Below are 14,038 nucleotides of genomic sequence, written 5' to 3'. Positions count from 1 at the left end.
TTAGGCGTGGAGAGGGAGTGATGGCTTCCAAATTCGGTGCAGTACACGCTGTGAGTTTCTTGGTTTGATCCTATGCTTTGGGGGTTGCACTATCGAACCCAGAGCACGCGGCCCCTCGCTTTTGTCCCATGCCCAGAGTTGGTTTTTTCAGAACCCGTCGTAGGCCCCACCCTTCTAGGTCATGTCTACCTGTCCTCTTTTTTTACTTTATGCTGCCCCCCACCTCCTAGGCTTCACTTTCTTGCCAGATTGCCGTTAGTTTTATTGTTGTTAATCCCCAATGCCGCCCTCACCCGTCTGCCTCTTTTACGCCTCTCTTCTAGAGACGAAGAAGGGAGGTGAAGACTTTGCTATTGTTACATTCCCTTTACTATATTAGTAACAGGTATACTTTTCCTTAAAAGTATTGCTTTTTCCGTTTGCGGTAGTTACTCCGTGAGAGATAACGATTTCCTGGGCACTTTTTGTGGTCAAGGTTCAGAGAACCCTAGCACTTACTTGTATTTTGCTCACTTGTGCTTTGCTAGACTCCGGGACGCACTTCGTTTAAGCAGCAGAGGAGCTCGGGGAAGATCGTTGGGACTAAGAAGTAAGTGAGGTGTTGTGAAGTCCATTTATAATTGTTTCACCAACACTATTCTACAGAACTACCTGTGATGATGAAAATGTGTGTGTCTTGAGTACTTGAAATCTGGCTTAGAAACGGAATTTTACATTTTATTCGTAATTAATTGAAATTTACATAGCCACCTGTGGCTAGTGACTGTTAACAAAAAAATTACCAAAAACGAAATCTACTCCCAATTCAGAAAACATCTTCTCAAAAATAGAAGAGAAGGAAAAGTTTAATTATTAAATAAGCATTAAAACAGAATGTGATGCCCCACAGTCATCTAAAGGATAAAACAGAAATCTTATCCTTTTATGTAGTTGTTGATACAGCTCGTTACATTCATGTTTAAGATAAAATCGCTAATTTTCTATAACGGAAAAACCAAATCCAAAACCCATTGCCGCTTTGTGGTTTCCCACTCCTAGTGACCCTATAGGACCTAGTAGAACTGCCCCCAGGACTCCTCCATAGTGTTTGTTGTTAAGTGCCATTGAGTACAGTTTGGACCCATAGCGACCCTGTGCAGGGTTTCCGAGGCTGTAAATCTTTATGGGAGCAGAAAGCCTCATCTTTCTCCCGCAGAACAGCTGGTAGTTCGAACTGCTGATCCTGGGGTTCACAGCCTGATTCGTAACCACTATGCTACCAGAGCTCCTTTCCATAGTGTTTAGAAGGTTGTAAATTTTTCTGGACGCAGACTCAATTTTCTGTCAGAGTGGCTGGTGGGTTCTAGCAACTGACCTTTTGGTTGGCACTCAAGTGCTTTAACAACAGGGTTCCTTAATATTTTAATACAGTATGTTTATGGCAGGCTATCCTAAGGTATGTTAGTCATTGTTCAGAAAATGGAGAGGTAGAGGTGTGAGCTTTCTTGACCATATTTTAAAAAGAAATGGCTGCCAGGTCCTTGAGGTAACAACCTTGTTTCATATTTTAGAAAGCAAAAATTCTACCTATACAAGTTATCTAAAGTGAATTCTGAAAGAACAGGGAGGAGGGGAACCTTTACCATTATTTTCTTAACTCAGTTAAGTGCCCTGGAGTTTGAGTTGTAACAACCCACTGATAGCGACCCTGCATAGAATTCCAAAGGACTCCGAATTTTCAATGGAGAGAATTAAAACTGTGACTGCAAGATCAGTTTGAACTGCAAGGTAGGCTGTTGAAGCTCACCAGCCGCTTCTCGGAAACCCTATACAGGGTCACTAAGTGTTGCAACTGAATTGATGACATTCAACAACAACAAGGATTCCTGGTTTGGCACAACTCAAAATGAGGAAAAATAATGGCAAACATCTATTAATAATCGAAACTTGGAATGTACAAAGTATGAATCTAGGAAAATTAGAAGTTGTCAAAAATGAAATGGAATGCATAAAGATCGATATCTTAGGCATTAGTGAGCTGAAATGAACTGGTATTGGCCATTTTGAATCTGACAGTCATATGGTAGACTATGCTGGGAATGACAAATTGAAGAGGAATGGCGTTGCATTCATCATCAAAAAGATTTAAAGATCTATCTTGAAGTATAATGCTGTCTGTGATAGGATAATATCCATATTGCCTACAAGGCAGGCCAGTTAATACCACTATTCAAATTTACACACCAACCACTAAAACCAGTGATGGTGAAATTGAAGAATTCTACTAACATCTGAAATTGATCAAGCATACAATCAAGTTGTATTGGTAATTACTGGTGATTGGAATGCAAAGGTTTGAATTGTAATAAAAATGGAATATATGATTCAGTGATCATAGGATTATTTCTTAGGTATTGCCTGTGAAGACATTGATGAACATGGGGAGGACTGATAAAAAAAAAATAGCTATAAGAAATTCTTGTATTTTAAATCTGCTTGGCTCCTAGACTGGTTTATTTTGTATATGAGTATCCTAAGCTTTGTTTCTATAAAATTGAATAAAGACTTTATTACACCACACATATAAAAAGTAATTGGTACAAAAAAGACGGTTTTTGAGAATTTTTTTCCATGATATTTCCCATCAAAGTATAATTTTCAAAGCCACAACAACAAAGGAAGCAGTGTAATGAACACAGTTTATGTTACTTAATTATTCTTTGAACACTAAGAACTGTTGGTCTTTTCTGATATCCTGCAGATGCTTGCACAGCATTCGGACGTTATTTGATAGATGATAGTGTTTAGTGATAGTCTGAATGTAAATTTTAATCTTTTATAAGAAGTGCCCTCAAGACTTCTGAAATTCTAGGTAGTTTACTAGAAGCTTGAGGAAGCTTGAAATACTTGTCACCTGTCTTGGCAGTGTCAGCAAATTATTAAGAATTGCTGTAAGGGTAGTCTGGACAACTCCACATCAATCTTTAAATGATTCTCCTAAGTGAGACAGACCACAACCTGAATGGAAGCCTTTTGAGTGCTTACTGAAAAACTACATTATCAGAACCCATTTGACAAGTTTTTAACTCTGTTCATGTTTATTCTCAATCCATGAATAAATTGCACTGGGCTGCCCTGTTTTACCTTTAGCACATTTAGAGGTAGGTGGAGAAGAATTAGAAAATTCAGTCATTTGCTGATGTTAATTGTTAATTGTGCCGTGGAGTCGGTTCCTACTCATAGCGACCCTGTATAGGGTTTCCAAGGGGCAGCTGGTATGTTTGAACTGCCGGCCTTGTGGTTCGAAGTACATTGCTGATCCTACTATAGTGCCACAGATACAGAAGTCTATAATCTTGACCCTCTTATAATTGAGGACTTTGAGGTAGTATTTACATTAAAAATATCAGATATTTACATTAAAAATTACAGCCATCCACTTAATTTATAATAGAGCCAAAAGAAGTCCCAAGGGGTTTTGCAACATTTGAAGAAAACAGGATGTTTTAACTAATGATGGCACTGAAGGCTGTGAGTCATCTGATTAGATTTTGGTACCTGAAAAATAATTTCTTCTGGAGAATTCCATTTCTTAGATTCCCCTGGGTATGAGGAAGATACCATGCTCCCATGTGTAACAGCAGCTTCTTCGTAGAGAAGAAATTTTGAGTCATATCATCTAAAACATTCAAACACTTTCTTGAAATGGCTGTCCAGTTGGGATGTCCACCTGGTTGATTAAAACTTAAAACTTTTCTTCATGAAGGAGAGTGTTCAGAGAGCAACAGCAGGTCCTGCAAAACCAAATACTTATGATGAGGGGAGGATTGCTGTTTAAAATTTTAGGGAAGCATTCATCTGATTTCTGTTGATGGTGGTTGAGCAGGTAATAGTTGAGCTTCTTTAACTTTTTTTTTTTTTAAACTTTTTATTGTGAATTGGGCGAAGGTTTACAGCACAGATTATCAGTTTTACATTGAATAATTCACAATGAATTTCAGTTCCCTCAGTGAAACATCACTTATCCCATTTCCTCCATGTGTTTCCTGTTTCCTTTCCTCTTTTCTTTTCTAACCCTTTTAAACTTTGTCCTTGGGTGAATGCTGTCCTTTTTGTCTCATATGATTGATTATTCTAAGGATTATACCTCGCTAATGTACTGTTCCTCTTATAGACCTCTCTATGGTTTGGTTGAAAATTGGTCCATGGTGTTGAGTTAAGTTTCAGACTTGAAGGGTGACCAAGAGCCACAATCTTAAGAGTTCTACCAGCCTCTTTCCATCTCTTCTCAGTCATGCCAGGTCACAGTAACTGCAACTGCCTGTCTGATGGGGAATGGAAGATAATTCATGTTGTTGGCAAAATACATGAATCGTAGCTATAACACAAGAGTTCATCAGCCAGTAGGATAATTATTAAAACCGTAGAGATGAATGGTTTTCCATACATTATCTGAATCAGAATCATTGGGATTGGGCCAATTATTTCACTTCTTTCGGTGAAAATTTATACAACAAATTAGGTTCCCTCTTGTAAATCGCTGTATAGTGATTTAACATTGTATAATGAGCTCTGGTAGCGAAATGGTTATGAATCGGGCTGCGAACCTTTAAGGTCAGCAGTTCAAAACTAGCATCTGTTCTGTGGGAGAAAGATGAGGCTTTCTGATCCCGTAAAGATTTACAACTTCGGAAACCCTTTGCAGGATCGCTATGAGTCGGAACCAACTCCACGGCACATAACAACAACAATGTGTTAGCATTATCTTTAATTGGGTTCTTTTTCCAATACTCTAGTTTCTCTGTCCTTTATCTTCTCAACTTTGCTTTTGAGTAAATTTTGATCTTCTGGTCTCAGGTGGTTATTTAATAGAGCACTGTACTCACAGGTAGGAGCTCTGGTAGCGTAGTGGTTACGAATCAGGCTGCGAACCGCAAGGCCAGCAGTTCAAAACTACCAGCTGCTCCATGGGAGAAAGATGAGGCTTTCTGCTCCTGTAAAGATTTACAGCCTTGGAAACCCTGTACAGGGTTGCTGTGGGTCGGAACCAACTCAACGGCACTTAACAACAACAATAATACTCACAGGTAAGGAGCTTTGGTAGCGTAGTGGTTATGAGTCGGGCTGCTAACCTCAAGATCACCTAGTTCAAAACTACCAGCGGTTCTGTGGGAGAAAGATGAGGCGTTCTGCTCCCATAAAGATTTATAGCCTTGGAAACCCTATTCAGGGTCACTGTGAGTTGGAACCAATTCCATGGCACACCACCACTACCACCAGCATACTCAACAGGTAATAATCCTTTATTTTGTGTGCCATTTTGTTATTTTGCTAAATGGTGATCTCGGGATAGTTTCTCAAGGCAGTAGCCCTCAGGGAGTCTTTTAGTGTCATCTGCTCCAATAAGTATGGAGTTTTTAAGAATCTGAGTTCTGGGTGCCTAACTACCACCTCTGACTACTCTGAAAGGAATTATTCTATAGGAGGTCCTGGATAGAGAGGGAGGGAGAAAGACGTGGAACAAAACTCAAAATCTTAAGACTTAAGAAAGACGTGGAACAAAACTCAATCTAGAGACTGGTGAAGCCCCCAAGACTTTGGTCTTATTTAGATATGACAGTTGGACTCACCCCCTTGATTTAACAAATGATAGGCCTGTAAGGTGAACAGTAGCACCTGTGGGTGTGCACTCCTTACAGCAACCATTTGCTGAGGGGTAAAGCTCAGATGGCAGGAAGGAATAGGAAAGGATGAATGGAAATGGGGAAACGAGTAAGTGGGAAGAATGCTGTTACATTGTGGAGATTGCAATCGGTGTTATGAATCACAATGTTTATGAATTGTTAAATGGAAAACCAATTTGGTGTGTGAAGAGTTTTACCCAGCACCCAATAAGAAATTTAAAAAACAAAACAATTTGAGTTTTGTGCTTTTCTATAGTTCTATCTTGATAGAACATCCAATGTTACCTTGATCAGAAAGATCAGTAGTTGTAGTCAGGCACTATCTAATTCTTCTCATCTCAGTAAATGAGGCTGTGGCTTGTAGGCTAGTTTCTTCCCTGAGACTTCAGTGTCCTTATTTCTGGTTTGCTTGTGACCAGTAGAAACCATAATTGCTCTTAGATGGTTGCTCACACACTTGTAAGACTGTAGATGCTTCTCACCTTACTAGGGTGCAGACCATGAACCTAGTGAACTATGTTATGCCGATTGACTGAGTTATGCTGTAAGACTAAGGTCTTTAGCCTTTAAACTCTGAGAATCAGTCTCACAAGGTTTGGTTCTTTGAAAAGTGTCTGTAACTGGTCCCCTGTGAATATGTGTATATATACATACATACATGTTATTATGTGCCATGGAGTTGGTTCCGACCCTTAGCGACCCTGAATAGGATTTCTAAAGAGCGGCTGGTGAGCTTAAACCACCTATCTTGCTCTGCAATCCAGCACATTAACCCCCAATGTCACACCAGGACTCCATATATGTACATACATAATTATACAAAGGAGCTTCATAAAATTTGTGGAAAATTCCATTATCTTTTCCATTTTCCCCCAATGTTTTGAAAACCCCTTGTATACATACATATGTGACCCATACACTTATTTTTTGGTTATTGTTAATGTAGTTGCCAAATTGTGTATGTCATACTTTATAGCACAAGCATCCTTTCCCTTTGTATGCTTCTTAGTGGTACTTACTTTGGTCAAACTGTGCTCCTTACACCCACATTTGATACTACTGGGAAACCTTATTTTTAATTAGCTTCCTATGAGATTATGAAGTTTGAGAACCAGTAGTGAAAAGTTAGACTGGAAAAGAGGGTAGAGGATGAAACTGTGGAGATAAAGATCACTAACATTTAAGGACTGGGTAAAATATAAGGAGTCTGTAAAGGATAGATTTTCTGATGAAATCCAAATATTTGCACCTAGAGAATGAGCTAGGAGCTTCTAAAAATTCTTGGTAGATCAGAATGGAGTTGAAACAAGCTAATCTTTCAGTCTTTGTGATCAGAAGCTGAGACTGAAAGTTAGTGTGTCTTAATTGTGGCCATGTATTATAAAGTTAAGACAATTATAACATGTGATATTTATGGAAAGGAAGATATGGTGCTTATGGCCATTATAGCTATAGTCTTTATAACTACCACCAAACAACGGGGTTGTTGTGTTGTTAAGTGTCGTCTACTTCAGACTCAGAGATCCTGTGGAGAACAGAACGAAACACTGCCTGGTCCTCACAACTGCTATGTTTGAACCCATTGTTGGTGCCAGTCCATCTTCTTGGTGGTCTCCCTCTTGCACTGACCCTTCAGTTTACCAAGCATGATGTCCTTCTCTAGGGACTGGTCACTCCTCATACCGTGTCTGAAGTACGAGATGTAAAGTTTTGCCATCTAAGTAACATTCCAGTTGTACTTTTTCCAGCACGGATTTGTTTGTTCTTCTGGCAGTCCATAGTACTTTTTAATATTCTCCAAAACCATAATGCAAATGCATCTACTAAGATCTTCCTTATTCGTTGTCCAGTCTTCACTTGCATATATGACTTGGGTCAGTCCTCAAACTCTTTAACACTTTAAATAGATCTTACACAGCAGATTTGCCTAATGCAATACATCTTTTGATTTCTTGACTGCTGCTTCTATGAGTGTTGATCGTGGATCCAAGTAATATGAAGTCTTTGACAACTTCAATCTTTTCTCCAGTTAACATGATACTATTATTGGTTCAGTTGTATTTTTGTTTTCTTTACATTGAGGTACAATCCATATTTATAATGTTTCATCTTCCTCAGTAAATATTTTAAGTTCTCTTTATTTCCAAAAAGCAAAGTTGTGTCATCTGCATATTGTGTAAGTTATTGTATAGGACTATGCAAATGTGAGGTGCTTGTTAATAATGGAAATAAGGTGCGTGGCACCCTAGTTTGAATGGGATCGTGCAGATAAGATATATGGAGCCTAACTTGGAAATTGGTTAGTTTTGCCATCCCACTAGGCTAAAGTGAACCATTCCAAAGGTAGGAGAGGAGAATCTCAGCCATCAAAAAAAGAAGATATATGAATTGGAGTGTGTCCTTTGGATCTGTGATCCTTGTGTTGGACCCTTGATCAGGAGACAGAGGGCTGACTCCAGAGATGGTGACAGATGATGAAAAACAGCGGCAGAGAAACAATGGCAACAGGCACCAGAACGAAGAAACCTGCACAAGACAAAGCATTGGGCGTCCTGACTCACTGAGTAGAAACACTTAAGCCTCCTTTGAGCTCAACCTTCCTGGTGGAGTGGTGTGTCTCTAGGCACTTAATTGACAGAGCTAAAAGAACTTTGGACACTTGCCCAAGCAGGACAGAAGCTAAGTAGCCGTGGAGCATATGCTTGATTAAAGAACTGTACTGTGAATGTTCCTGATCCTGAATTGTAACCTGTTACTTGCTCTAGTAGCGTAGTGGTTACAAATTGGGCTGCGAACCACAAAGTCAGCAGTTCAAAACTACCAGCTGTTCCGTGGGAGAAAGATGAGGCTTTCTGCTCTTGTAAAGATTTACAGCCTTGGAAACCCTCTACAGGGTCGCTATGAGTCGGAACCGACTCCACGGTACATAACCACCACCACTTTCTTAGGAGTCCTGGTGTGGTGCTGCAGGTTATTGGGCTAGTCAGCAAGTTTGGTTTGAACTGCAAGGTTGGCAGTTCAAGCTCACAAGCGGCTCCTCAAAACTCTATACAATGTTGCTATGAGTTGTAATCGACTTGACAGCAATTAATAACAATTTTCCTAATAAACCTCATAATTGCGAGTGTTACATGAGATGTGGATGGCCATTGCAACAAATTACTGAACACAGCAGAAAAGTTGAGAGTGCCATGGGAGGGTTGTTGGTGCCAGAATTGGTTAGGGGGGGAAAAAAGTTGTTTTTAATATAGGAAACATGTTACGTGCTGTCAAGTCAGTTCAGACTCATAGCGATATTATATAGGGTTTCCAAGGAGCAGCTGGTGAATTTGAATCACCAATTTTGTGGTTTAGACAGACCTGGTGATCTAGTGGTTATCCTACAGCGCCACTCCAGGACTCCAAAAGAGACATTGAGGAAGGGATTTCCTAATCACAGGAGATGATATTGACTTGATCCCCAAGATGTTAATCATACTGATCATATGAACTGTTGATTTTTACCTATGATTATGCCTATTCATAAGGAGGGAGCCCTGGTGGCATATAGGATAAGCACTAGACTGCAAATTGCAAGGTTGACCATTCAAACCCCCAGCTGCTTTATAGGAAAAAGATGAGACTTTCTGCCTCCTGTAAGATTTACAGCCTTGGAAATGCTATTACGTGCGTGGTTACTGTGAGTTGGAATCTACTCCACAGCAATGGTTTTGGGTTTGCCTGTTAGGAGACGAGATCTGGGGATATATGAATCTTACATTTATATTTATAGTGAAGCAACCCCTTTCATGACAATTTCCTAAAACTGTCATGTGCAACTTGGTACTATCAAATCTTTCTGGTTGAAATTGTTTCCATTGTTTGGAATGGTGGGTTTTGTCACTAAAGGAGCGCTGATACCCTTTATATCTTTATGTAGATGATTGAATTACAATAAACTGCATTTATTCAAAAGTATACCATATGATCAGCTTTGATGTATGTACTTGTGAGACAATCAAGGTAACATTTTCATCTCATCCAAAAGTTCTTTTGTGTCCTTTTACTATCCATTCTGCTCTCCATTCCTGTCCCCAGGTACCACTGACATGTTTTCTATCACTGAATAGTAGTTCGCATGTTCTAGGATTTTATATAAATGAAATAATATAGTATGTTCTCTTTTTTTTATTATTCATTTCTTTCTGAGGTTGTATTTATCAACAGTATGTTCTTTTTGTTACTGAAAAAAATTCCCTACTTGGGTATGTACCATAATTTGTAAAGTTTGTTTAGTCATTTACCTGTTGATGGATACTTGGATTATTTTCAGTTTGTGGCTATTACAGATAAAGCTGCTATGAACATTCATGTACAAGTCTTTGTGTGGCCAAATGTTTTTGTTTCTCTAGATAAATGCCTAAACAAACGAACATCTAATAGATTTGATGCATGGTGATGCCATGTGTTACAGAGTAGAACTGCCCCATAGGGTTTTCTTGGCTGTAGTCTTTACAGAAAGAGTGCAGACTTGTCTTACAAGACACCTCTGCATAGAATTGAACTGCCAATCTTTCAGCAAGTAGCTGAGCATGCAGCTATACTACTGAGGCATTTTTTAAGGCTATATTGTTGTTGTTAGGTGCCGTCGAGTCGATTCCAACCCATAGCAACCCTGTATAGGGTTTCCAAGGAGTGACTGGTGAGCTTGAATATATTGTTGTTGTTATATGCCGCGGAGTCAGTTCCAACTCATAGCGACCCTGTACAGGGTTTTGGAGGCTGTAAATCTTTATAGGAGCAGAAAGCCCCATCTTTCTCCCGCGGAACAGCTGGTAGATTCGAACTGCTGACCTTACAGTTCGCAGCCCAATTTGTAGCCACGACGCTACCAGAGCTCCTTTAAATATATTAGCCTTTATAGAAACGGTTAGTGCTGTTTTGCTTGTATATTTGTTTTTAATATATTGGAATGACATTGTTTTTCTCATTTAGCATTGTGCTTTTCAGTTATGTTCATGTCTCTGTGTAAATTGATTTACCCTAACAATATGATATCCATGTAAGCATGTACCACATTTTACATAGATATTTTTCTAAGGATGACCATCTGTGTTACTTCAGCTCTATGCTTTCACAAATGTTTTTCTGTGATTGTTACCAGCTCTATCTCTAAAACGCTATTTTGAATCTGCCAACTTCCCATTGTCTCTACTATAAAACCTTGTTTCTAACTTCATTCTTTCATATTCATACTGTTGCAACAACCTGTTGTCCCTTCTTTTACCCACAGGTCATCATAACTGGTTACCGATCAGGGGTCTTCTGAAGAACACAGAATATCCCTGTTACTTTGTCTAGTTTCTTTTAGTAGCTTAATCAAGGAAAGCCCCTTTGGGCTGTGAAGTGATCATTTATATATACTAATTATTTTCTTATGATTATAATGAAGTATAATAATAATAATTATATGTATTGTGTTAGATAAATAATTACAGTTATTGTTTACAAGTTTAGCAGTTACAACCTAGGTTCTGTTTTTACCAGACTTCTTAGTTTTTTGCACAGGTAACTAACTTGGTTTTCTTATGGTAAAACTGAGATGAGAAACTTTACTCCAAACTCTTCTTTGTGGTATATCTGTTTGTATCATATTGGTAACAGGAACCAGTGCTCCATAAAGGATAATAGTTTCCAGTACACTATCCCTCACGATGATTCCTTCAGTGGTTCATCTGCCTCTTCATGTGAACCAGTGAGTGATTTTCCAACATCGTTTCGAAGAAAATCTACTTACATAAAAAAGAGACGGATCAAGCCAGCTGCTACTTCCCATGTTGAAGGTATTAGTATCAGTGTCTTATTCCAAAGACAGAGCACTCTAAAGTAACAATCTGAGGTAGCTGTTCTAAGGTGCCCTGGTGGCCTAATGGGTTAAGTGTTGGGCTGCTAGTCACAAGTATAGCAGTTCAAATCCACCAGCTGCCCTGGGAGAACGATGAGGCTGTCTGCGCCTGTAAAAATTTACAGTTTCAGAAACCCTCTGAAGCAGCTACGCTCTAGAGTTGCTATGAATCAAAATTGACTTGATGTCAGTGGGGTTTTGTTTATTTATTTATTTTGGTTAAGGGGGTGATTGTAGAAGGTTCTTAAAGTATTAAATATCATATGTATTGCTCATTAATGATTGAAAATTTTTTAAGGTATTGTTAGGCCATTACAGACTGTTAACTTCATAAACTGCTCCTTTATCCTTTTTTGCAGTTAAATGCCATTGAGTTGGTTCTGACTAATTTATTGTTGTTAAGTGCTGTTGAGTCAGTTTCAACCCATAGTGACTCTGTATAGAGTTTGCAAAGAGTGACTGGTGAGCTTGAACACCAACCTTGTGGTTCAAACCGACTTTTCAGTTCAGCGCTTTAGCTCACAGTGTCACACCAGCACTCCTTCTGACTCATAGCAACCCTGTTTAGGGTTTTCAAGGAGTGACTGGTAGATTTGAACCACTGGCTTTGTACCATACCAGGACTTCTGTCCCTTTATCTTGTTTTTGTTGTTAAGTGCCATTGAGTTGGTTCCGACCCATAGCGACCCTGTACAGGGTTTCTGAGTAGAGGCTGGTGAGCTTGAACCACCGACCTTTGCATTCTGGCACATTAACCCACAGTACCACACCAGGACCCTTTATCTTAGAAGAGTGAAATTCTGATCTTATTTAGTGTCTGGCTGTTTCTCTTCATATGAATTGAGCTTCTTTCCCAATCTTATAGTTCCTCTGTAAAGGGTTTAGAGACTGTATTCTTAGTATAATTCTTTGTCATAGTCTCAAGAATCCTTGGTAATGTTAGCCCTGTACCTTGAACAATTTTGATTCTTTGCTTCAGTGTTGACCTCAAATCAAGACTTATAAATGCATACTGCCTGAAGGTTTTGTCAGAAACATTCTCTAAGGCCTCTGTTTTCCTTTGATGGTGTTTTGAATGGTGTTTTGAATGCAGACCCAGATGTTCATTTGCAAATCATACTAAAGTTTTGCTGTATTGTTTTTTTTGTATGGGATTTAGGGTCAGGTGGAGTAACAGCCAAAGGAAAAAGGAAACCAAGGCAGGAAGAAGATGAAGACTATCGAGAATTTCCTCAGAAGAAGCATAAGCTTTATGGTAAGGAGTAACTTCGCTATTTCTTTTTTTTCCCCCTTGGGTAACTGGCTTTGTTCTTTGTTAAAGAGCCAGAAACCTTAAGTTTTGGTCCTTGAAGGACTTTTGAGCTTTTTTAGTTTGCTGGGGAGAGTGGATGGCCTTCATAACTTTCACTCTTATAACTTGAGGGAGTCGGTTAGTTCAGGGAACAGGGCATTGGGTGTTGAGAAGGAGAGGGAGGCGATTTTGGCACTTAGGAATTATTAGCAGAAGCTATCTGTTTGGCTTCAAGTTTCTGTTTTGCATCAGGGAGAAAACAACGGCCTAAAATTCAGCCTACCCCCAAGCCCCAGACTCGTCGTATTCGGAAGGAGCCACCAGCTTATGCAGCAGGTATGCTTTCTGATGGAAGCTTTGTTGGATCTAATTCTCTCCCTTTGATTTCATTATTGTTATTGTCTCAGAATGAATGATATACTGAAACATATCTAAGGGCATGAATTTGTGTGTCAGGAGAACCCTTGTTTAATTTTTGGTTCTTCATTAACTTTTTGATCTTACTCAATTTATTTTGCTTCCTCGGGCCTCAGTTTTCCTGTCTATGTTGTATGCTGTTTAGTCAATTCTGAATCATAGCAACCCTATAGGACAGAGTATAGAAATGCCCCATAGGGTTTCCAAAACTGTCATCTTTATAGATGCAGACTGCCACATCTTTCCATGAGGAGCTGATGTGGGATTGAACCTGACAACCTTTCTGTTAGCAACCAAGCACTTAACTGCTGCACCACCAAGTCTCCTTTTCCCTGTCTATAATTAAGGGTAATAAAGGCTGTCAGGATTGTTGTGAAATTAAATGAGATAAAAACGTTTTGAATAGTGTCAGACACAACCTGGTTGTTACATATCTCATTATCCCATCATTGTATCCCACTATGAAAAATGTCCAGTTCTTTAAGAAATTTGCTTTGGGGTCATTCTCAGATGTTTTTTATCATGGGGAAATAAAGGCTTTCAGAAATGCATCACTGTCTCTTTATTATTATCTGTCAGGAAGGAAAACCATTTTTATGATACTTCTCATAAGATGTGGAATTGTGTTTTTTGTTTCTGCAATTACCTGTGTATTGCAGATTATGAAGTGTACCTTTCTTTCTTTTGTAGGCAGTTTGGAGGAGCAATGGTACTTAGAAATCATGGATAAGGGCAGTGTCTCCTGTCCTACCTGCCAGTCAGTGGGGAGGAAAACCATAGAAG

The 14,038-nt window shown here is 39.2% G+C and overlaps 1 protein-coding gene across 1 annotated transcript in view; it reads left to right on the top strand.

Moving 5' to 3' along the window:
* The first annotated feature begins 20 nt into the window (after positions 1-20).
* Positions 21-14,038, top strand: part of ZNF512 (zinc finger protein 512) — a 30,399-nt gene continuing 16,381 nt past the window's right edge. The window contains exons 1-6 of the mRNA XM_006835287.1: positions 21-50; positions 528-589; positions 11,307-11,485; positions 12,707-12,802; positions 13,091-13,174; positions 13,946-14,034. Coding sequence (XP_006835350.1) covers positions 21-50; positions 528-589; positions 11,307-11,485; positions 12,707-12,802; positions 13,091-13,174; positions 13,946-14,034 — 540 coding nt within the window. The remainder of the gene's footprint in view (positions 51-527; positions 590-11,306; positions 11,486-12,706; positions 12,803-13,090; positions 13,175-13,945; positions 14,035-14,038) is intronic.

The sequence above is a fragment of the Chrysochloris asiatica genome, unplaced genomic scaffold, assembly GCF_000296735.1.
Source record: "Chrysochloris asiatica unplaced genomic scaffold, ChrAsi1.0 scaffold00016, whole genome shotgun sequence".
Lineage (NCBI taxonomy): Eukaryota > Metazoa > Chordata > Mammalia > Afrosoricida > Chrysochloridae > Chrysochloris > Chrysochloris asiatica.
Note: the sequence above shows the minus strand (reverse complement) of the source record. Positions and strands in the feature narration are given on the sequence as shown.